At 41.8% G+C, this 26554-nt stretch overlaps 1 protein-coding gene across 1 annotated transcript in view; it reads right to left on the bottom strand.

The window, feature by feature from the left end:
* The window catches only part of LOC124553762 (cation-dependent mannose-6-phosphate receptor-like), an 87720-nt gene that overhangs the window by 48348 nt on the left and 12818 nt on the right, over positions 1–26554 (bottom strand). The window contains exons 2-3 of the mRNA XM_047127698.1: positions 18433–18584; positions 6505–6662 (exon numbers count right to left, since the gene is read on the bottom strand). Coding sequence (XP_046983654.1) covers positions 6505–6662; positions 18433–18584 — 310 coding nt within the window. The remainder of the gene's footprint in view (positions 1–6504; positions 6663–18432; positions 18585–26554) is intronic.

The following is a 26554-nucleotide window of genomic DNA, read 5'->3' as shown; positions in this document are numbered from 1 at the left end:
ACAAAGTAAATATTCCTGAATTCCAATCGAGAACAATTGCCAAGGTGAGAAACGTAGAAGTAGATATCCTCGGTGTAGCAAAGCAGCTTAATCACTTAATAAAGGGGAGGCCTCCAGTCCACATTGTATACAGGTCAGGTTCCTTTCAGAGTATGCCGATACAATAGCTCCATGTTTAGCAATTATATACAACCACTCGCTCACAGAAAGATCTGTACCTGAAGACTGAAAATTTGCTCAAGTCACACCAATACCCAAAAAGGGAAGTAGGAGTAATCCGTTGAATTACAGGTCCATATCACTAACGTCAATTTGCAGTAGGGTCTTGGAACAAATACTGTATTCGAACATTATGAAGTGCCTCGAAGAAAACAATTTATTGACACATAGTCAGCATGGTTTCAGAAAATATAGATCTCGTGAAACACAACTAGCTCTTTATACTCATGAAGTAATGAGAGCTATCGATAGGGGATGTCAAATTGATTCCATATTTTTAGATTTACAGAAGGTTTCAGACACCGTTCCTCACGAGTGTCTTCTAATCGAACTGCGTGCCAATGGAATATCGTCTCAGTTGTGCGAGTGGATTCTTTATTTCCGATCAGAAAGGTCACAGTTCGTAGTAATAGATGGAAAGTCAACATGTAAAACAGAAGTAATATCTGACGTTCCCCAAGGAAGTGTTATAGGCCCTCTATTGTTCCTGATCTATATTAACGACATAAGGGACAATCTGAGTAGCCGTCTTAAGATTGTTTGCAGATGATGCTGTCATTTACCATCTTCAATAGTCGTCAGATGACCAAAACAAATAGCAAAATGATTTAGATATCTGTATGGTGCGAAAAGTGGCAATTGGCCCTGAATAAAGAAAAGTGTGAAGTTGTTCACACGAGTACTAAAAGAAATCCACTAAATTTCGATTATGTGATAAGTCACACAAATCTGAAGACTGTAAATTCAACTAAATACTTATATAATAGAAAGAAACATTCCACATGGGAAAAATATGTTAAAAAACAAAGATGCTGTGACTTACCAAACAAGAAAGCAACCGTGGGTTGTGAAAGCTTGAAATTTGTGTGTGTGTTTGTGTGTTTTTTATTGTGTCTATCTACCAGCGCTTTCTCATTTGGCAAGTCACAGCATCTTTGTTTTTCAACTAAATACTTAGGGATTACAATTACAAATACCCTAAATTGGAACAATCACATAGATAATGTTCTGGGTAGAGCAAAGCAAAGACTGCGATTCATTGGCAGAACACTTAGACGGTGCGACAGATCTACCAAAGAGACTGCTTACACCACGCGTGTCTGCCCTACTCTGGAGTATTGCTGTGCAGTGTGGGATCCCCATCATGTGGGACTGACGGATGACATCGAAGAAGTACAAAGAAGGACAGCACGTTTTGCATTATTGCGAAATAGGGGAGATAGTGCCACAGACATGATACTTGAATTGGAGTGTCAATCATTAAAACGAAGGCGTTTTTCATTGCGACGGGAACTTCTCATGAAATTTCTTCTCCGCTGATTGCAGAAACATTCTGTTGGCACCCACCTACATCGGGAGAAATGATCAACATGATAAAATAAGAGAAATCGGGGCTCACACAGAAAAATGTATGTATTTGTTTTTTCCCACGTGCCGTTCAAAAGTGGATCGGCAGAGACAGCTTGAAGGTGGTTCATTGAACCTCTGCCAGGTGCTTTATTGTGAACAGCAGAGTAATCACAGGATGTAGATGTACCCCATATCAATGTTCACTACTAGGTGTCTGGATGCTTTTGATCAGATTATGTACAACCACAAGCTGCTTTTTAAGATCACATTTAAAATCAAGGTTTTCCTTTATATTTCATAAAGGTTCAAAGTGCATTCCATCAGTCGCTCAACGGGCATCCAAATGACAGTCTAACTTGTCCTGAACTTTTGTGGGCATGTCTGAAGTTGCTGCTTCCACTACTATCTCAACAGGGAATCATAAAAAAATTTATTTACAGCGAGGTCAGGCATCTTTGCAGGCTGAGAGTAAAATGCGAGATCCCTATGATATTTGTGGCCAACCCATTGTTGAGGCAGCTCATTGTTAAGAGACATACACATGTGCAGGCACCATTGTGGTACTGCTCTGCCACACTGAAAATTTTTTTGGCTTGTTCTCACACAGGGTGTATATAGATACGAGGGGGGACCCAAAAGTAACCGGAATCGTACTGCTGCACATCGTGTACTTGTAGTAGCAGGTTGCGCCGCCAGAGGGTTGTAGTAGGAGCTCGGCCGAGTCATTCTGCCACGCGGCGTTACCCGACAGTGAGAAGTGTGGTTTCTTTGGCAGTTCTCTGAGTGTGCGTACAGTGCACACATGACACGAGGAAACGGCTAGTTCTTATGAACAATGTGCAGCAGTGAAGTTTTGTTTCTTGCTCGGCGAGAACGCAGCAGAAACTGTTGCGATGATTCAGACAGCCTACAAAGACCGTGCTCTTAGTAAAACACAAGTGTACGAATGGTTTTCTCAGTTTAAAAAGGGAGAAATGGTGGTCGAAGATCAGCCCCGTTCAGGTCAACCTTCAACTGCTCGATGTGAAGACGACATCAACAAAATCCGGGATCTCATCAGTGAAGATCGACACAGGACGATCGACCAACTCGAGAACTTGTCCGGGTTGTCCTGGAGCTCAATTCAGCGCATCTTGACCATCGATTTGGTGATGCGAAGAGTGGCAGCAAAATTTGTGCAACAGCTTCTTACCGGAGATCAAAGGGTTCGTCGCGTTCGAGCCTGTCTCGAAATTAAGGACGCATTCAAACATGATCTACATTTTTTCAACAAAATCATTACAGGTGATAAGTCGTGGTGCTATGGGTACGACCCAGAAAGTAAACAACAGTCATCACAATGGAAGTCACCTGGCTCACCTCGACCAAAAAAAGATCGACAAGTGAAATCGAATGCGAAAACCATATTGATCCGTTTGTTTTTTTGACATCAAAGGGATCATACACTTTTAATTTGTCCCTGAAAACCAGACAGTAAACAAACAATTCTATTTGGAGGTTATGAAATGGCTCAGCGGAAGTTTGTCGCGAAAACGTCCAGTTTTGTGGGATTCCGGTGTGTGGTTCCTGCATCACGACAACGCTCCTGCATACACGGCTCGAGGCGTTCGACAGTTTTTGGCCTCAACGAAGACGACTACCTTGACCCACGCGCCCTATTTGCCGGATTTAGCACCCTTGGAATTCTTCCTATTCCTGAGGATGAAAAGAGACTTGAGAGGAAAGTGTTTTGTGGATGTGGAAGACGTAAAAAGTAACGTCATGAAAGTGCTAGCAGATATCAAAGAGGACGAATTTAAAAGGCACTTCGAACACTGGAATGAATGTTTGGACAAGTGTATTAATGCTTCGAAGGAGATTAAGGTTGTATTTGAAAAACATTAAAGTATATGCTTTCTAGAAAGAAATTCCGGTTTTTTTGGGTCCCCCCTCGTACACTTATCACGGATGAAAGCACTTTTTTTCATAATATACTTTTTCTTGGAGCTGTAAAACTTGCCAGTCCTTTGGATGGTAAAGATTTTATACACTGACTTAGAACTTCCGGCACTTGAGGTGATAAAACCCAGCAAAAAAACAATGTGTTTTAGAAAGATATTTGCTTAACACTGCATATTTCAATATCACAAAAGTATAAATACCGTTTCCACCAAATGTAGCACAGAAGCTTCTGAAGCACTGAAATCGAGATGGTGCTGTGCAGCGCTCTATTGTCAGCCAACCACAGGTCACGTCACGTGATTTCACCAGCCAATGACAGCAGATATTCAGGGCACAGGACACATGATGTAGTCAGCCAATAGCAACATCACTTAAGTAGCGCGAACACACAAACATGAAAGTTATCGGTTTAAATCAATATACAGGTGCTGCCTTCTGTTGTCTAGTTACAGAATTATTTTGAGAGAAGCAGTAGCAAACATTAGAGCCGTTTGGATCACAGTTTGGAGAAGATGAGGCACTTCACTGGCCAAACAAGCAGAAAAGAAGCAAATTGGTATTTCTCTGATTGCAACATGTCTCTTTGCATGCCATGACAGTTTGACTTTTCAATAGAAAAGCCAATTACGTGTGATATTGCTCAAGAACTCACCTCGCACTTTTCTTAAAGGGTAATTACACTTTTTGCCATCATTACAGCACAATTTGTAATATATGAAATAACTGAAATAAATTTGTAAAATTAACTTGAACCTCAGTCTTTTTTAGTGTGTTTCCCTTGAAGTTATATTGAACACAAACTTACCAGTAAAACTTTACATAATGGTGTAAATGACTGGTCCTCAAAGTGTTAATGTTTTGAATAAGCTCCCCCAGAGAGACCCCCTACTGGCACTCCTGTGAACTGGCATCTTACTACCGGTGCCTCAGTACACTTTTAGTTTCAAAAATTTAGGGTTCAGGAAGGGGAGATCTTGCACAGATAACATATTTAGCTTAAAACAGATACTGGAGAGGAGAAAATTTTGATTATGTAACAGTTTTTGGTGTGGTAGATAGGGAGCAGTTACGGATCATAAACAAAAAGAATGGATACCCCAAAACACTTGAACCAAGATATGTACGTAAAGACAAAAATTGTTTTAGATCTGCAGTATAAGTTAATTGAAAAAATTATAATTAATCAATGAGTATGCCAAGATTAGCATGCCAGTCCCCAGCACGAACCCACCCGGCGGATTAGTGTCGAGGTCCGGTGTGCTGGCCAGCCTGTGAATGGTTTTTAAGGCGGTTTTCCATCTGCCTTGGCGAATGCGAGCTGCTTCTCCTTATTCTGCTTCAGTTACATTATGTCGGCGACTGCTGCACAAACACTGTCTCCACCTACTCCTACACCACAATTACTCTACCACGCAGACATTGGAGTTACGCTCATCTGGTATGAGATGTTCCCAGAGGGGGCGGGGGAGGGGGGGGGGGGGGGTCCAATTGGGGCCATACCGCACAATAACCCTGGGTTCAGCGTGGGGTGGCAGTGAGGTGGGTGGACTGCTGTGGCCTGTTATGGGGTTGTGAACCACTGTGGGCTACAGCAGGACAAAGCCTTCCCGTCATTTCTAAGCCCCCGGTTCAATACACAACACATACAATGCCACGGTTACAGCCTCTCTCCAACACTTTTCACTCTTTGATATATGTACAGCATGGGAAAGAAATCCCCACACCCTCGTAAACCCTGTTTAATATCAAATGTTACTTCTTACCAATTGTGGGAATTCATGTAAACATGTTTTCACAGTTGCAGTTGACTATTAATAAGTAGCCATGGCAAATGTGAGCAGTCATAGTACACTATTGAGCAGCACTTAGCGAAAAGTGTGTGGATGCGCGAACAACAACACGAAGAGCCCACAACACGACAGATTATGGGAATATTCCAGGAAAGATTTAATGAGACTCCACGACAAAAAGCAATACTTCTGTACTGGGAAAGACGTGGTTTTGGTTTTGGCAGTGTTAAAGACAAACTGCGGAGTGGAAGGTAGAAGACACGAGGAGGAACAATACGAGGTCACACAAAGAAAGACCCTAAGGTTAGACCCTTTTGAAATCAGTTAACAGATACAGACCAGAATGAGCACATTTTATCATGCCTTGATTTGTTAACTCAATTTCCAAACGCACTAAGCTGTGCCAAGGTTATGTTTTCAGATGAATGTACCATTTATCACACCTCATGTGCTAGAAATATGGAGGTTTAGACCAAAGAGAACTCCCATTACACAGTCGAGTTAGAAAAGAACTCGTCTCACATCATGAAATGGGGAGTGATGACATCACAATATCTGCACGGACTGTACTTTTCTGAAGGGACCGTTCATAGTGCAAATTATCTACATGTTTTATGAATGTGGTTAATACCTCAGCTTGAGGAAAACGGCCTCCCTCACAGAACGCAAACGGTTGCAGCATCGTGGTTCATCAGCAACACTAGCTCCCTTGAAATGGCCATCAAGAAATTCTAATACCATCACATCTGACAACTCATCACGGGAAGTCATTACAGCACACGTGCCTGCCATCGTCACGCTACAAATGAAAGAACTGTGCAATGCTGCCGAGGATGTATTTCGCACTATAACACCAGACATGCTCAAAAATGTGTCAAGAAAAACATGGAGGCGTATGGAAATGTGTTTACAGCATGATGGGAAACATACTGATATACTGGTCACACAATGTGTAAGTAAGTACTTGTGCTAAAACAAATTAAATCAATTAGCATTTTATATTAGGGGATAAGGGGACTTCTCACCCACCCACCCACCCACTCTCTCTCTCTCTCTCTCTCTCTCTCTCTCTCTCTCTCTCTCACACACACACACACACACACACACACACACACACACACACACACACACACCTGTTTTTGAAACAGCCTGTCTGTAGGAGCTCTCCCAATGTAGACTCACAACAGGGAGCTACGATACTTACCAGTTAGCGCGAGGTGGCTGCAGTTCCTCCGTCCGTAGACGGTTGCCTTCTTGCTGCCAGAGACTGGTGTCGCCTCCACACTGGCGTTAAAGTCCCGCGGTGTCACGTTGCAGCACACACAAATGCTGTACTTCACACTGTCGTGGGTGATGGCATACCTGTGGCGAGACAGATGGGACATCAGATTGGGGAGACGAAGACAGTCATTCCGTAAGCTATACACTGTAGGTACAACTTCTTGAATATGATGTGAAAGGAGCCAGCATACAAGCTATCATCCCATGATTTGTTTTTGTTCATAGCTGCATTACTAGATAGCAAAGTTACTTAAAGTTACTAAACATTATAAATTAGTCTTTTATCAGATTTGATTCTGAAAGGAAACAGTTGTGCCCAGCGACTGTATTCATTTCGAGTAGTAAAGGATGCCGCAATCAGTCGCAACAATGTTTATTTCATATCTAGTGTGAACTCTACCCCTACATGTACATCTACATCCACATCCATACTCCGCAAGCCACCTGACGGTGTGTGGCGGAGGGTACCCTGAGTACCTCTATCGGTTCTCCCTTCTATTCCAGTCTCGTATTGTTCGTAGAAAGAAGCATTGTCGGTATGCCTCTGTGTGGGCTCTAATCTCTCTGATTTTATCCCCACGGTCTCTTCGCAAGATATACGTAGGAGGGAGCAATATACTGCTTGACTCCTCGGTGAAGATATGTTCTCGAAACTTCGGCAAAAGCCCATACCGAGCTACTGAGCGTCTCTCCTGCAGAGTCTTCCACTGGAGTTTATCTATCATTTCCATAACGCTTTCGCAATTACTAAATGATCCTGTAACGAAGCGCGCTGCTCTCTGTTGGATCTTCTCTATCTCTTCTATCAACTCTATCTGGTACGGATCCCACACTGCTGAGCAGTATTCGAGCAGTGGGCGAACAAGCGTACTGTAACCTACTTCCTTTGTTTTCGGATTGCATTTCCTTAGGATTCTTCCAATGACTCTCAGTCTGGCATCTGCTTTACCGACGATCAACTTTATATGATCATTCCATTTTAAATCACTCCTAATGCCTACTCCCAGATAATTTATAGAATTACCTGCTTCCAGTTGCTGACCTGCTATTTTGTAGCTAAATGATAAGGGATCTATCTTTCTATGTATTCGCAGCACATTACACTGGTCTACATTGAGATTCAATTGCCGTTCCCTGCACCATGCGTCAATTCGTTGCAGATCCTCCTGCATTTCAGTACAATTTTCCATTGCTACAACCTCTGGATATACCACATCTGACGTGATGAGTCCAGTTGGGACTATGTACTTATACTAATCTGCTCACAGTGTTACAACCTTGCATCTATCTTAGCCTCTTCAATGATTTTCCTTCATTATGCCCTCTATAATGGAGTTCTCTACCATCCCCTAACTCTGAGAGATTAATATCTTCTTCCACATCATCTATACACTGCTTTCGTGGCCTTTCTCTCTGTCTTCTTCCAGTTGGCCTACATTCAAAAGCCTCCTAGTAGTTTGTCCAGCATCCATCCTGAGGACGTGACCAAGTTAGGCTATTCTCCTATTATTTATTGTTCATACAACATCAGCTCCTTGCACGAGGTGATCCAGCTCAGTGTTCGTTCTAGATCTCCAGAAAACAATGTTATCCTGAACTGTCACAAAGATCTTGCACAGAACCCTGCATTCAAATATCCTGAGCTGCTGCTCATCAGCATTCAGGTGTTCATGTATCAGATCCACAGTTTACAACTGGCCTGATCATGACCTTATAAATTTGAAGTTTCAGTTGTCTATTTAAAAAACTAGAGGCCAAAAGTTTCTTAAACACACAGAAGCATCTATAGCCACTTAGAATGTGTTGTTTTATTTTAGTTGGCATGGAATTTCTCCTACTAACATTAGACCCCCAATAATCAAAGTTCTGCACATTTTTAAAATTGAAACCAGCTGCTGATAGTTTATTCAAGTTGTTATTTCTCAACTTGGTAAGATTCATTTATTTAGACTTCTTCTAGCTCACATAAGTGGTGGTTTCTTCTGATAATAACTGCTGCATCATCAGCACAGGCACATACATACACTACGTGATCAAAAGTATCCGGACACCCCCAAAAACATACATTTTTGATATTAGGTGCATTGTGCTGCCAGATACTCCATATCAGCAACCTCAGTAGTCATTAGTCATTGTGAGAGAGCAGAATCGGGCGCTCTGTGGAACTCACAGACTTTGAATGTGGTCAAGTGATTGGGTGTCACTTGTGTCACGTCTGTACACAATATTTCCACACTCCTAAACGTCCCTAGGTCCACTGTTTCCGATGTGACAGTGAAGTGGAAATGTGAAGGGACGTGTATAGCATAAAAGTGAACAGGGCAACCAAGACTGTTGACTGACAGAGATCGCTGACAGTTGAAGAGGGTCGTGATGTGTAACTATCCAGTCTGTGACACAGGAATTCCAAACTGCATCAGGATCCACTGCAAGTACTATGAGTTAGGTGGGAGGTGAAAAAACTTGGATTTCATGGTAGAGCAGCTGCTCATAAGCCACATATCACGCCCGTAAATGCCAACAACGCCTCACTCGGTGTACGGAGCGTAAACATTGGACGACTGAACAGTGGAAAAATGTTGGGTGGAATGATGAATCACGATACACAATGTGGCGATCCGATGGCAGGGTGTGGGTATGGCGAATGCCCACTGGACGTCATGTGCCAGTCTGTGTGTAATACCAACAGTAAAATTCGGAGGCAGTGGTGCTACGATGTGGTCGTGTTTTTCGTGGCACTATCACAGTACAGGCCTACATTGATGTTTCAAGCACCATCTTGCTTCCCACTGTTGAAGATTAATTCACAGATGGTGACTGCATCTTTCAAAACGATTGAGCACCAGTTCATAATGCAAGGCCTGTGGCAGAATGGTTACATGACAATAACATCCCTGTAATGGACTGGCCTGCACCGAATCGTATAGAACACATTCGGGATGTTTTGGAATGCCGACTTTGTGCGAGGCCTCACCGGCCGACATCGATACCTCTCATCAGTGCAGCACTCTGTGAAGAATGGACTGCCATTCCTCAAGAAACTTGAAACATTGAAAGTATGCCTGCAAGAGTGGTAGCTGCCATCAAGGCTAATGGTGGGCCAAGGTTAAGGGTGGGCGCCGATGGAGGGCGCCGCTAACTTGTGAGTCATTTTCAGCCAGGTGTCCGGATAGTTTTGATCACATAGTGTGTCGTGATTGACTGTGTGTGTGGGTGTGTGTGTGTGTGTGTGTGTAACCAGGTATTTGACGGTATTGAACGACTATTCAAGAGTCAGATTAAAAAGCAGTGTGGAAAGGACATCAGCTTGTCTGTCTCCTTTACTAATGCTAACGGCTGAGTTCTCCATCCACTCGTACTGCAACCTTGGCACCAGCCAATGTTGCCTGGATAAGTGAAACATACTTAGATGGTATACCAAGCAGTAGCGAATCATTTAGCATTTCTAACCTATCAAGACTATCGAAGGCCTGCTTGGAGTCTATGTAGAGGTTATGAAGCTCAATATTACGCTCTTTTGCCTTTTCATCTATTTCCCTCAGCGCAAATATGTGATCCGTTGTTGACCTATTAGACAGAAATCCACACTGATGTTCTCCCAGAATCTCTTCTGCATATGGAACTAGCCTGTTGTAAATAATACTAGAAAGAATCTTACAGGTTACATCCAGCAGGGTAATTCCTCAGTAATTTGAAGAACAAGTCTTGTCTCCTTTCTTATGGGTTAGTAAGATTACCCCCTAAGGTCCACTTTTCTGGGATTCTTCTCTGGTTCCATATCAGTTTAATAAGTTTGTTGTTTTTCTTAGAGAGACCAATTCACCATTTTTAACAGTTCTGCTGTTATTCCATCAGTTTCTGGTACTTTGCAGTTTTTTAAGACACTTCACTATGTTCTGTATCTCCTCTAAGCAGTTTTTTAAATGTTACACTATATTCTGTACCTCCTCTAATGTGGGTTCTTCTATCTCCGGATCTGCTGTGTAGTACAGTGGCTACACACTCCTGCTAGGATTGCCCAGAAGTACTCTCTCCATCTATCCACATCATCTTGTTTACCTGTCAACAAATTCTCCTCTTTCCCTTACATGCTGTTATATACGGTCCATATTCCTGAGTTACTACTATAATTTTCTTATAAAACTTTCTGCTCTCATTCCTTGCTAGTGCTCTTCCATCTCTATCTTTCTCCTTTTGGCTTCCACTTTTTTTCCTACACACCCTTGCTGCCTCTGTTCTCTTTCCGTTATATAATGCCTGACTTGATCTTGTATTTTGCTGTAAGCACTTCAGTCTTGCTTTCTTTTTCTGTTCACCACATGAACAGTTCTAAGGAACAGTCTTAGCCATTTTGCACTTCCTGTTGATCTCATTTTTGAGACATTTGTATTCCTTTTTGCCTGCTTCATTTACTGCATTTTTATATTTTCTCCTTTCATCAATTAAATTCAACATTTCTTTTGTTACCCAAGGATTTCTACTAGCCCTCGTCTTTTTACCTACTTGATCCTCTGAATCTGTCTAATTTTAGCTCTACATCATCTGACCTGGGAAATTTAAAACTGTACCCTATGTTTTTAAACACTCTTATTGATCAATTATTTGAATATCTAGAAACGTTTTGGCTTCTATGGGTTCCAAAGCTTAAAATGCCATCACTTTTGTTTTATCTGTGGAGTTGGCTAGTTTCCCTTCAGACACATCGCAGGTGACGGATAGGGGATGCTCACCATATAAAATAACTAGTGTGGACCAAAACTAACACAATGGGAGACCATATGTCAAAGTAGTTGAGAAGCCAATCTGCTTCGGGCAGATCAAGTCTGAAATAAAATCAGCTGGGAAGGAAGATAAAAGACGACAGCCCCATTGCTGTCCTTACCCTGCGCTGCATTTAAAATGGAGTCAGGTGACACTCAAACTACAAAAAATCCAAACAAAATTTCACACCAAGAAGTTCAGCTATGAAAAATGAACTGCTACATTTAGCAGCAGTGGCATTTTCTCTCTCTTTCCCTACAGGTACTAGCAAAAAATAAATTACAAAATACAAAAGATCAGAATTCTAATTTACTACACTTATTTTGAAATGTTTTTCCTGGGGACTCTATATTACTTTACAGAAGATATCACTTCTTCATTCAATGCCATGTGGATTAAGGACACTTTTCCAGTGTGCTAATTCAGTTTGTTTTTCTACTTCTTAGTCCTCAAGTCCTCTTTCATCCATTAGACATATAGTTTAACAGCAAATATTTACACAATTTGCGCAAATATTTACACAATTTGTTTTCCAATCTCAATGTGTCTATAGGAACATTGTCAATAGCAGCATTGCTAATTACCATAACTCTTCTTACAAATTGTAGCGACAACGGACTCTAGTACAGCTGTATAATGGACTTGCCCACATTTGAATTAAAATATCCACTTAAAATTATGATATGCCACTATATTTAGAAGTCAAAAACTTTAATAATGCCTGTAAGTGTTTCACAAATAACTCAAAACCATCAGACAGAGCCCAGTGTATTTTGACTATTCTATGAACTTCCCATCAATTCTGCATCTACAACAGGAGGTTCAAAATGCTTATCACTGCAAAATCACGGTTATTTTCTATTATTTCTTAATATAAAAGGCATTTCACTTCTCAGTGTGGTTTGTGGCCTCAGAATAATTACAAATTGTAACAAAGTTCTTACTCCATATGGCCAAAGCGAAACAACACAAAACTACAAAAGCACGCTTTATAACTAGACAAACGACTCGCAGCCAGGCAACAGTACTGCCACACACTGCTGCCAACCAACCAAGCAATCTTACTGCACGCACAAATTGCATATGCGATCCATCAGATTGCCTGGGATTCCCACACGACCGGCAACCAATCTCTGCGATTTGCCCACACTTGTGAAATCTATGAAGTGATCACAACTGCCCCTGCCACTGATTGCTGCAATCCTTTGCTAGAGTGTGGAGTCCTAGTTTTATAAAAGGTGTCCCGTAAAGAACACTACTTACAAAAAGCCTACCATTTCTGTTATAGTAAATTTACAAGACCGAACATTGCACGATTTTCGTTTACCTCCTTTGTGGTTAGTAACAGAGCAATTCGCAATGGAAAAGTATGTTGTGATAGTGAAAACTTATAACAAATGCGGTGAATATCGTACAGACTATTCACAAATTTTGTGGAGTGTTTGGCCAACATAATGCATTGAATAAGTAGACAGCATGAAACTGATTGCTTCATTTGAGAAAATTGGTTCAGCTGTGGACATTAAACTCTCTGACTTCTTGAATTAGTCATTCTGCAAAAAAGTCCCCATCATGAGCTGTAACGTTGCTGTTAAGGCTGATGAAATCTAATTGCCAACATTCACGACAATTGGATATTCCCAGAAACAGCATGCAACGAATTCTGAAAGATGATCTGAACCGTTGGTCCTGTAATATCCATATGACACTGGGAATGAAGCCAATCAATCATGAAAAGCATCAAGCATTTGCGAAATGGGTGTTTGAGAAATAAAGACAAGACAAAACTTTCATCGATAACATAATGTTCGCTGATGAGATGCACTTTCTGGTGGATGGTAAAATTATAAGATTTGAGACAGAAATCCTTGACTAATTATGGAGAAACTAGTATATTCATGAGTGACTGTGTTTTATGATATTTGAGCTGAGGATGTAACTGGGCTGTACTTCTTCGTAGGAGGCATTAACAGTGAACAGTGGATGCTACCACTACACGTTAACAGAGTTTTGTGTTCCAAACTGGAATATGTGGATGCCAAATAGGTTTGGTTTCAACATGCTGGTGCAACCTGTCACACACTGATTGTAACTGTGACCTGTTATGTGTTAAGTTCCCTGGCTCAGTGATTTCTCAACCAATTTTGTGATGTGACATCATGTGGCTGTTCTCTGTAGGGGTATTTGAAACCTCACGTGTACCCCAACAAACCACTTCTGGAGCTCAAGGCTGAGATTCAGTATGTACGAGGGTGGATCAAATATAAACGGGATTTTATTTTTTATTTAAATTCATTTATTGAAATACTCAAGGCAATTATAATTTATTTTTCCACAGTCTCCTGCTTTGGAAATGCATTTGTCCCAGCGTACAGGCAGCTTTTTGATGCCCTCATCATAAAAAGAACTGGGTCGTGTCACCAGCCAGTCGTGCATGAAGTCTTCCACACTCTCGTCTTCTTCAAATTGTCGCCCTCCTAGAGCATCTTTAAGTGGTCCGAACGAATGGAAATCGCAGGGCGATAAGTCTGGGTAGTAAGGAGGACGATCAAGTGTAGTCCAGTGCATTTCTTGTAGCTTGGAGACAGAGCTGCCATATGGGTTCGCGCATTGTCGTGAAGGAGGATGACCTGTCGAATCCATTGGCCTCGTCTTTTGCGGCGATATGCAACTCTCGCCTTGTTCAAGCATCACTGATTGTGCATCATTCATGCAAAAAATCAATCAGCAAAATCCCTCAGTGATTAAAAAAAAAAAAAAAAAAGGGGTTGAAAGAACCTTGCCAGCTGCCAGTCGAGTCTTGGCTTTCACTGGTGCTGCTCCCCTTTCCTTCGCCACTCCTTAATGCCTTTTTTGGATTCTGGGGTGTAGTGATGGACCCACGTTTCGTCGCAGGTGACGATCCGACTCAAAAATGCATCACCTTCTTCCTCAAACCTTGCTGTAAGCCTCTGACAAACCTCCAAATGTCTCAACTTCAGATTTTTGGTCAAAAGTTTAAGGACACACCTGAAACACACTTCATGGAACTGTAGGTCGTTTGTGATGATTGCTTGACAGCTCCCATAACTGATTGTGACTTTTTGTGCAATTTCTGATACTATCGCCCGGTGATCGTCGTCAATGTCTTTAATAGCACGAATGCTTGTCCGAAGACGGCGATCGTGTTGCTGATTTTCCATACATTCTTGTCCTTCCTTGAACTTTTTATGCCAGGCAATCACACGTGCCCTTGATAACATTTTATCACCGAACTGAGCAGTTAATCTTTGGCATATTTCCACTGCTGTAACTCCTTCACGAAAAAGAAATTTGATAATTACGCATTGTGCAATGGAGGGGTGCACCTGTTGCTCAGACGTCGTGAGCGTTAATGACAAAATGGCAGGAAATATCTAACAGCACACTCTCCTCACTTCTAACGGTTTCGCCTAAGCATATCACGAGTGCGGGGCCAGCCCTATGTTCAGGAACATAAATCCCGTTTTGATCCCCCCTCGTAATTTCATAAGTAGAGGTGCATATATGCTGAAAAGATACAGAAACTTTCACCAAAAGAACAGGAGTGTGCCACAGAATTGTGAAGGGCATTTGAGTAGTATCATACTACAACATAATCACAGGTAGCAGCATACAGTGTAATGATGTGAATTAGGGTGGTGCACAAGTTCGTAGTGTTTTTCCATAAGTTTAATAAACACAACACATACACATAAAAGAGACTTTATTCATCAATATGTTCTCCTTCGCTATTTACAACAGTGTGCTAATGCCGGGGTAACTTCCTGATTCCCCAGTTAAAGAAGTCACTTGGGTTTTACGTGAAGAATTCACCGAGCCGCGTTCAGAGCACATTTTCATCCAGAAAAGGAGACCCTTGAATTTGTTCGAGAGAGGGTGTGAAAAGTGAAAATCTGAGAGGGCAAGACCAAATGAATAAGGGGGGTGCGGAATGACTTCCCCACCCAACCCACGTATAGTGATTTTGTCAGTCTAGCAGAATACAGGCAGGTGTTATCATGGAGTAGCATCACTTTTTGCAGTCTTCCTGTTCTCAGATTGTGTCTGTAAGATGTCTCACTTGTTGACAATAAATGTCAGTTGTGACTGTTACACCTAAGGGAAGCAATTCGTAGTACACCACACTGTCGCTGTTCCACCGGATGCATAACATTATCTTTTGAGGGTGTGCCCAGGTCTTCATATGGTGAGTCAGTCCTTTGTTTGGGCTCAATCATATCTCTTTCTTATGTCAGCATGTAGGCACCATTTCTCATCACCAGTAACGATACAAGATAGGACTGGTCAGTGTTGTTTACGAGCCATCTGATGATGTGCAAGCAGAAATGCGCATATGACCACCCTCTGATTTACCGTATTTACTCGAATCTAAGCCACACTCGAATCTAAGCCGCACCCGAAAAATGAGACTCGAAATCAAGGAAAAAAAAAAATTTCCCGAATCTAAGGCGCACCTGAAATTTGAGACACGAAATTAAAGGGGAGAGAAAAGCTTTAGGCCGCACCTCCAAGTCCGCCTATTGTAATATGAGACACAGTTTAGGTCGAATGAATGACGATACAGCTACAGTTGTTTGGATCGAGCCGTGAGCTTAGCAGTTAAGCTTTACCAGGTAGCCATTGCTATGCGTCAGGTGCTCCATCCGTATTTATACGGGTACCCTTCCTTTTTCACGTGCTTCGTCTGGTCTGAATTGATTGCTTATTTTTCTTTGATCTGATAAGTGCCATTCTCTTTGTTATAGGTGTTTACGTGACTCTAAGCTGAAAATGCAATACTGTACGTGTCATGCATTTTTTGTCGCATTCTGATAATGTGTGTTTACGGCCTGTCGCCGCTCGCGGCATGGCTTCCTTTTGTGCGCCCTACCACCGCTTACAATTTAAAAAAGAAAGAGAGAGAGAGAGAGAGAGAGAGAGAGAGAGAGAGAGAGAGAGAGAGAGAGGAATCGTCTCATTAGTGAACCAATGCCAAGAGACTGCTATTTGTTGTTATTTACACTGCTGCTTTTCTTTGATAATGATCAACAAGAACCAAATAATAAACCGCGTATGATAGATGATGTTCTGAGCGAGAGATTAGCAAAAATTTTTCTCCGTTTGAAAATCTTTGCAGACGCCTCTTTAGTACATTACTTTCCGCACAGAAATTAGAGTCCTCTTGGATTTAAAAATCTAGTCAATTGCCGTGCTTCATTTCTGACTGTATCACTATTAGGCATAAGAATAATATGAATATAAACATGACATGATATGTATATTCTTCCGCGTTTGCTGTTGTCTCACTCTAGTTTCGTAGTTTATTAGGCAGACAGGATTTAAATGAGATAGCAGCAAACACAAAAGTGTGGCGTCACCGCCGGACACCACACTTGCTAGGTGGTAGCCTTTAAATCGGCCGTGGTCCTTTAGTATATGTCGGACCCGCGTGTCGCCACTGTCAGTGATAGCAGACCGAGCGCCACCACCGAACGCCACCACACGGCAGGTCTAGAGAGACGTCCTGGCACTCGCCCCAGTTGTACAGCCGACGTTCATAGCAATAGTTCACCGACAATTACACTCTCATTTGCCGAGACGATAGTTAGCATAGCCTTCAGCTACGCCATTTGCTACGACCTAGCAAGGCGCCATTACCAGTTTATATATACTTTTGTATCACCAAGAGCGATGTTCTCCAATTGTGGATTAAAGTTAAGTATTCCAAGAACTACATTCTTTTCTTTATAGGATAATTACTTTACCTGGTTCCAGACCTCACGCCAATCTGCGTGAGCTTAACGCGTGCCTTTCGGCTACCTCCGAGTGGCTTGGCTGTCTTGCCACGCCACTACCAAAAGAATACATGGCAAAATGTTTATATTCGTATTATTCTTATGGTGAAGAGAATACTGCATGTGATTCACAATTCATAAAAGTTCCTATTAGCAACCATCTCTTCTCATAAGTAGGAAAAAATTCAGAACGTAGAGTTGGCCATATTGACAAACATCCCAAACAGTCTTGCCAGTCGGATTTTCGTAGCACACTGAAATGCTGCTACATTCGAAGATGAACAATACGAAATATGTATTTACTTCGTTGGATAATGTACCAAAATGCAGTGGTCGAAACCGGGGCGGAGGAAAAAAGCTTCTTTTCAATTTATTTACTAACGCAGAGGTTTTGGTGCCAGTATTTATCTTTGTGCCTGCAAAACATGCATGTGTAGTGCTACATATATTCGACGGCAGAAGTTAGTTGTGGCGGCACCTACCAACATTTTTCAGAACTTGCGCTTACTTTGCACTCGATTCTAAGCCGCAGGCGGTTTTTTGGATTACAAAAACCGGAAAAGTGCGGCTTAGATTCGAGTAAATACGGTACACTAAAGTGGATCATTGTGGGTTAATCCATTTAAACAGTCTTCATCATACTCGTACGATCTTCCAGATGTGGAGAGTCACTGATGTCAAAATGAGAAAACCATTTTCTTGCTGTGCTCTGTCCTGTGGCATTATCTGCACACGTAGTGCAAATATTTCTCGCTGTCTCCGCAGCTTTCACCTTTCTATTGACCTCAAACAGAAGAATTTCAGAAATTTCCTGATTTCTCTGATTGTCAAGTCATTTTCTAGCACCTACAGCTTCACTCACTACCTCCAAATGAGAATACGTAAACTCAAATAGCAACAGTACACTACAAATAAACCATAACAGTCTATAAATAAACCCATAGCAATTGGAACACCAACATGCAAAACAAAAATGCCACAAACTTATGCATCGACCTAATACATTAATTCCATTGTTTGATATTACTTAATTTCACTGATAAATTTTTATCTTATTATGCACTCAAAAGCTACATTCTTTATGTGACATCCTTTTATGTATCTATTGACAGTACTATATGAGTCACTTCCTGGTAGTTAATGGTCAAAAGTCTCATACTTTATTAGTACTCAACCTAAATGAATGCAACTTTAAACAGTTACAATGTAATGTGCACAATAAAGAGTTAGAATAAAAGAGTAAAACAATGTCTTAATCCCATTCTGGAAATGTCTTAACTGTGTAACGTACTCACCAGCGTCCCACTATCTCCGAAAAGTTTGAGATGTTTGTGTCTGCTGGCAAATCTACATAGCACCCGGGCAGACTGTTAGTAGCAGACACACTGCCCCACTGAACCGATGCGACAACGCACACTGCGGCCACTTTCAGAAGCATCTCAAACATCTGCAATTCAAAACACATACAGAACAACAAGACATGTTTGTGAAGCTCCCAGGAAAGCACATAATAATAATAATAATAATAATACAGCAGTTAATAGGGGAGTATCAGGCAGGGTTTCGCAGAGGTCGATCTTGAATCGAACAGGTATGGAACTTAAAAACAATTTTGCAAATGAGAAGATGTAGAAATACTGTGATAACTTTTGTCAATTTTAAAAAGGCTTACGATTCAATCTACAGACAAACATTATTCCACACTTAAGAGGAGTTCAGGATTGACAGGAAAACAAGGTCAGTTATTCAACAGGCATTAACAGATACAACCTACAAAGTTAAATTCACGGGAGAAACATCAGAAGCATTTCATACCCATACTGGTGTTCGCCATGGAGATCGAATGTCCCCCCTTCTATTTAACATGGTTCTGTAAGAAATTGTGAGGACATGGGAAAAGGAAATAAAAGGAATTCAGCTTGGGATTAAAAAAGACCAGAGAATCAGGGTGAAGTGTCCGGCTTTCGCCAAACTTGCATTGGAGAAACCACACGAAATCTCACAGAAAACTGGGCTACAAATCTCCAACGAGAAAACACAGTACGTGGAAAACAAACCTGTAGATAATCTCCTCATTACTACTCAATATGGGAAAGTGGCGCAAGCTACCCACTTCAGATATGTGGGTGAGATAAACCAACCATCAGGACTGAACTCAATAGCCAATAAATATAGAATCTCCAGATTACAAAAAGCATACAAGCTCACTTGGAATCACTACCAGGTGTACCGGTATGAAATGAGCGCTTTTTTTTTTTTTGTGAAAATGAAACACTAATTTTGAATTGAAACATAAAAACATTTTATTCAAAGTACTGACCATTGCTTTCTATACATTTTGACCACCTTTCTGGCAATTTGTGTACACCACGCCAATAGAAATGTTCGTCTTTTGAAGCTAACCAATCAGATACCCAATTTTCAACATCTTTGTAGGAATCGAAGTGTTCCTCAGCCAATGCGTGTCCCATTGATGAAAACAAATGGTAGTCGGAAGTGGCCAAGTCTGGTGAATACGGCGGGTGGGGTAGCAGCTCCCGGCCAAGTGTTTTGATTGTATCCTGAACCAGTTTTGCTTTGTGTGCAGGAGCATTGTCGTGTAAAAAAATTACTTTGCCATGTCTTCTGGCCCATTCTGGTCTTTTATCGATCAATGCATAGTTCAAATTGATAATTTGTTGTCTGTAGCGATTAGTATTCACAGTTTCACCGGGTTTTAGAAGCTCGTGATACACCACACCTTTCTGATCCCACCAAACACACAGCACTGTCTTCCTGCCGAATCGATCTGGTTTTGCAGTCGATGTTGATAGTTGTCCCAGATTAACCCACGATTTTTCCCGTTTAGGATTCCTAAAATAAACCCATTTTTCATCACCAGTAATAATTCGATGGAAAACTGATTTTCTTTCATGTCTTTGAAGTAAAATTTGACAAATGGTTTTTCGGTTTTCCATCTGTCTTTCATTCAATTCATGTGGCACCCATTTTCCACACTTTTGGATCTTCCCCATAGATTTCAAATGGTCAGAAATTGTTTGTTGTGCAATATTTAGCATTGCTGCCATTTGCTTCTGACTCAAAGTATCATCTTCATCCAATATTGCTCGCAATTCGGCGTCTTGGAAGTTTTTTGGTGGTCTTTCACATTCTTCATTTCTTACATCAAAATCATTATTTCTGAACCGTTGAAATCATCTTTTGCATGTTGCTTCTGATAGAGCACGATCACCATATGCCTCAACAAGCATTCGATGCGACTCTGCAGCACTTTTTTTTCAAATGAAAATGAAAAATTAATGCTTTCCACAAATCATCACTTTCTGGTACAAAATTCGACACTGTTAACACGATGAAAACATATGATGTTGTTTGTTCCATGACTTGATGTATACTAAATGTCTTTGACAGATGTCATACCAACCAAACGAAAAAAAATTAAGGCTCGTTCACAACAAATGCTCCCTATCGACACATTTGTATCTTAATGCTCATTTCATACCGGTACACCTGGTATAATAAGAAATCTATTTCTGTCAATGCGAAACTAAGGCATTACAACACAGTAGTCCTACCAGAAACACTTTATGCTGCAGAAACTACATCGAATTATGGTCATACGAAGATCAGAGAGATTGAAAAGCAGGAAAGAAACATTCTGAGGAGAATATATGGACCAGTGTTTCGGGAAGGAATTTCAATGAAGAGGCCAACGACTTACAAAGGCATAGAAACAATAACAGACATCACTAGAGAAGTATGAAATTTTATGGACTTATCAGCAGGATGAATAAAACCAGGTTCACAAGGCAAATCTTTGAGATAGTAAACAAGAGCAAAAACAAGAGAAAGTGGACCACTGAAACAGAAGAAGGCATTAAAGAACTGAGAATCACACAAGACAACATAAATAATAGAGAACAGTTCAGAAACATCGTAAAGAAACACACACTTAAACAAGAACACACAGAGAACAGAATGAGAGAAAGATGGTCAGAAGAATGCAAGAGAGAACACAGTGAACGTATGAAGAGAATTTGGGAAGAAAGAAGAAGAAATCATGACCACTCAAGTTCAATCACTCTCTTGAAAGGAAATAATCGAAAATAATAATAGCAACTATTACAGCCACATCTACATACATACTCCACAACCCACCATAAAGCGTGTGGTGGAGGATGCCCTTTCTTTTCCTGTTCCACTCGCAGATAAGGTGTGGGAAAAACGATTGGCTGTATGCTTTCATACAAGCCCTAATCTCTCTAATCGTACCTCCTCAGCCCTTAAGCAAAATGTTCACTGGTGGCAGTAGAATCGTTCTGCAGTCAGCCTCAAATGCCAGTTCTCTAAATTTTCTCAACAGTGCTCCAAGAAAAGAACATTGCCTTTCCTCCAGTGATTCCCATTAGAGTTCCCGAAGCATCTCTGTAAAACTTGCATCTCGTTCGAACCTACCAATAACAAACTCAGCAGCTTGCCTCTGAACTGCTTGCATGTCTTCCTTCAATCTGACCTGGTACGGATCCCGAACACTCGAGCAGTACTAAAGAATACGTCCCACCAGCGTCCTATATGTGGTCTCCTTTACAAGTGAACCACTCTTTCCTCAAATTCTCCAACAAAGTGAAGTCATCCATTCACCTTCCCTGCCACAATTCTCACACGCTCGTTCCATTTCATATCGTTTTGTGACATTACGCCTAGATAATTAAACAACGTGACTGTGTCATGCAGGGCATTAGTATAGCTGTATCCAAACATTATGGGTTTGTGTTTCCTACTTATCCACATTAACTTACACTTTTCTAGGTCCAGAGCCAGCTACCATTCATCAGACCAGAAATTTTGTCCAAATCATCATATATCATCCTACAGTCACACATCTTTTGACAACTTCCCGTACACCATAGCATAACCTGAAAACAACCGTGGATTTCTGCCCACCCTGTCTACCAGGTCATTTACCCATATAGAACAGTGGTCCTGAAACTTCCTGGCAGATTAAAACTGTGTGCTGGACCGAGACTCAAACTCGGGACGTTTGCCTTTCGTGGGCAAGTGCTCTACCAACTGAGCTACCCATGCACGACTCACGCCCCGTCCTCACAACTATACTTCTACCTTCCAAACTTTATAGAAACTCTCCTGCGAACCAGGACGGGGCGTGAGTCGTGCTCGAGTAGCTCATTTGGTGGAGCACTTGCCCGCGAAAGGCAAAGGTCCCGAGTTCAAGTCTCGGTCCAGCACACAGTTTTAATCTGCCAGGAAGTTTCGTATCAGCACACACTTTGCTGCAGAGTGAAAATCTCATTCTGGAAACAGTGGTCCTATCACACTCCCCTGGGATATTGCTGACGATACCCTTGTCTCTGTGAACACTCACCGTCAATGACAACATACTGGGTCCTGTTACTTGAGAAGTGTTCGAGCCACTCAGATATTTGGGGACTTATTCCGTACGGTCGTAGCTCCATTAACAGTCGCAGTGTAGCACCGTGTCAAATGCTTTACGGAAACCTAGGAATATGTAATCTGCCTTTTGCCCTTCATCCATAGTTCACAGTATGTCACGTGACAAAATGGTAAGTGGGTGCTTTCTAAAACCACACTTCGAAACATAAGCTCGTCGGTCTCTACGAAGCTTATTATATTCAAACTCAGAATAGAAGTCTGCAGCAAATCAATGTAAGGGATATCGGTCTGCAACTTTGCGGGTCGGTTCTTTTACCCTTCTCGTATACAGACGCCGACTGCATTTTTTTCCAGTTGCTACAGACTTTGTGCTTGGCAGGAGATTCAAAACAAATGCAGGCTAAGTAAGGGCCCATTCCAAAGAGTACCCTCTGAAAAATCGAGTTGGGGTTCCATCCAGACCTGGCAACTTGTTTGTTTTCAACTCCTTCAGTAGTTCCTCTACACCAGTGATGCTTGTTCCTATGTTGTCCATACGGGTCTCTCTACAACGGTCAAACTGCAGGAAATTATTCACGAGAGTGTAAAGAGCAAAAAAGGTCGTACAGACAGAAATGCACAGTGTCTATGCTACAAGGAAAGCAAAGTTCTGTCATTCTGCCCAGAATGGTGAATTGGACCGACTGACCACTGTGTCTTCCTCAGCCAGTGGTATCACTTGGATGCGGCACATAAGTAAATGGGACCAGTAAAATGCTCTGCTGGCCACTGTCGGCTGTGCAGACCTCTGAGCTGCTACTTCTGATAATTTTTCTTTATTGTGCCTATCTGCGATAGAGCATCTCCGCTATATGGTGAGTAGCAACTATCCTTCTCATAATATTGTTAAATTCCACCCTGGATTTCGCATTGTTTGATAAATACCTTGTAGCAAAGAGGCCAGCGGCCTTGCTGCACTGGCAACACTGGTTCCTGTCAGTCACCAAATTTAAGCACCATCAGGCTCGGCTAGCAGCTACCGTATTTACTCGAATCTAAGCCGCACTTTTTTTCCGGTTTTTGTAATCCAAAAAACCGCCTGCGGCTTAGAATTGAGTGCAAAGTAAGCGGAAGTTCTGAAAAATGTTGGTAGGTGCCACCACAACTAACTTCTGCCGTCGAATATATGTAGCGCTACACAGACATGCTTTGCAGGCACAAAGGTAAATACTGGCGCCAAAACCTCTGCCTCAGTAAATGAATTTAAAAAAAAAAAAAGTGGAAGACGAGCTTTTTTCCTCCGCCCCGAGTTTCGACCACTGCATTTTGGTACATTATCCAACGAAGTAAATACAAATTCCGTATTGTTCATCTTCGAATGTAGCAGCATTTCAGTGTGCTACGAAAATCCGACTGGCAAGACTGTTTGGGATGTTTGTCAATATGGCCAACTCTACGTTCTGAATTTTTTCCTACCTATGAGAAGAGATGGTTGCTAATAGGAACTTTTATGAATTGTGAATCACATGCAGTATTCTCTTCACCATAAGAATAACACGAATATAAACATTTTGCCATGTATTCTTTCGTGTTTGCTGCTATCTCATTTAAATCCTGTCTGCCTAATAACCTACGAAACTAGTGTGAGACAACAGCAAATGCGGAAGAACATACATATCGTGTCATGTTTATATTCGTATTATTCTTATGCGTAATAGTGATACAATCAGAAATGAAGCACGGCAATTGACTAGATTTTTAAATCTAAGAAGACTAATTTCTGTGCAGAATGTAATGTACATGAGAGGCGTCTGCAAAGATTTTCAAACTGAGAAAAATTTCAGCTAAACTCTCGCTCAGAACATCTATCATACGCAATCTATTATTTGGTTCTTGTTGATGGTTATCGAAGAAAGCAGCAGTGTAAGTAACAACAAATAGCAGTCTCTTGCCATTGTTTCGCTAATGAGACGATTCCTCTCTTTTGTTTTTTAATTGTAAGCGGCGGTAGCGCGCACAAAAGCAAGCCATGCCGCGAGCGGCGACAGGTCATAAACACTCATTATCAGAATGCGACAAACAGTGCATGACACAGTACAATAATTCCTTTTCAGCTTAGGGTGACGTAAACACCTATAACAAAGAGAACGGCACTTATCAGATCAAAGAAAAATAAGCAACCTATTCAGACCAGACGAAGCACGTGAAAAAGGAAGGGTACCCGTGTAAATACGGACGGAGCGCCTGATGCACAGCAATGGCTACCTGGTAAAGCTTAACTGCTAAGCTTACGACTCGAACCAAACTACTGTAGCTGTATCGTCATTCATTCGACCTAAATTATGTCTCATATTACAATAGACCAACTTTGTTTCGATTTGGAGGTGAGGCCTAAAACTTTTCTCTCCCCTTGAATTTCGAGTCTCAAATTTCAGGTGTGGCTTAAATTCAGGAAAAATTTTTTTCCTTGATTTCGAGTCTCATTTTTCAGGTCCGGCTTAGATTCGAAAACGGCTTAGATTCGAGTAAATACGGTATATTGGGAATTTAAGCCACGTCCTCTGCATGGCAACCATTTACACTGACATTAGCTACGGAGATAGACTGTCTATACTACAACTTTAAATCTGAGCGACCCTCAGAAGGCCCTTCGGTATCGAATGACCGCAATCGGTCGACAGGCGTCACTGGATGCAGATACGGAGGTGCGTGTGGTCAGCATAGTGCTCTCACAGCCGTTGTCAGTTTTTGTGACCAGAACAGCTACTTCTCGTTCTAGTAGCTCTTCGACTGGCATCAAGAGGGCCAAGTGCATCTAGCTTGCCAATAGCACTCGGCAGACCCGGATGGTCACCCATCCGAGTGCTAGCCGAGCCAGATACTGCTTAAATTTGGTGACCTGACAGGAACCAGTGCAGCAAGGCCACTGGCCTCTTTGCTACAAGGTATTTATCAAACAATGCGAAATCCAGGGTGGAATTTAACAATATTATGAGAAGGATAGTTGCTACTCACCATATAGCGGAGATGCTCTATCGCAGATAGGCACAACAAAAAGACTCTCACAATTAATAATTCATCACACCTGTACAGTGCAATGCAGTGCACAACATGCTGTGACGGGATCACCATTAGACAAGGTGCTCAATGTGGCTCCCGTGGGCCTCCGAGTGTGCCTGACTTATGCAGGCATTCAATTGTGCCATCCTGCAACTGAATGACGCCACAGGCAGTACAAACACATTGTTCCAGTATATGCAACACATCTGGGGCGTGCTCTGTATACAAATATGATCAAAAAATAACAGGAATTTCTTTATTTCAAGTGCTTTATACATCCTATTTTCGATTTTTTATTTCTGATCTCGTTGGAACAAGTGTTCCTGATGCATGATTGCATTTTCAGCTGTTTTGAAAATTTAATTTATTGCTGACAGTCATAAAGGTTGGTAATGATTGCTTCACAGCCTGTGCCACCTGGATCCTTCCCAGCCACACCAGCCTTTCAGAATTACACAGGTGGGAACTCTCCCTGCATTATATCTTACATTCCTGTAACCCTCCTGGCCTTAATCTTCATTAATTATTGTCCTTCACTCACCTATTCCATTCCCTGTTCTCACTCCACAGCCTTCTATTCCACGAGTACACTCATAGTCTTTTTACTTCTCTCCTTTTCCGGTGCCCCCCCCCCCCCCACCCCCTTGCCATCTGTCAACCTCCCAACTACACATAACTGCCCTACCTTCTCTTTACCTCCTCCCTATGTGCTCCCACAAGCAGCGCTTTATTGTCCCCCCTCCCCTTACCGCCACCACCCAGACTGCTTCTCCCGTCATTTGCAGTTGCTTGCAGTCTGGCCCCAGAAGCCAAACACAGTGCCCATGTGCGTGTGAGGCATTCTGGCCACAAGCTTGTGTTTAGTAGTCTTTGTGTTGTGCCTATCTGCAACTCAACAGCTACACTGAATAGTGGGTAGCAATCAGTCCTTTTCATAATATTGTCATTATTCCACCCTGGATTTAC

The sequence above is a fragment of the Schistocerca americana genome, chromosome 11 (assembly GCF_021461395.2).
Source record: "Schistocerca americana isolate TAMUIC-IGC-003095 chromosome 11, iqSchAmer2.1, whole genome shotgun sequence".
Lineage (NCBI taxonomy): Eukaryota > Metazoa > Arthropoda > Insecta > Orthoptera > Acrididae > Schistocerca > Schistocerca americana.
This window is presented reverse-complemented; position numbering and strand designations above follow the sequence as displayed.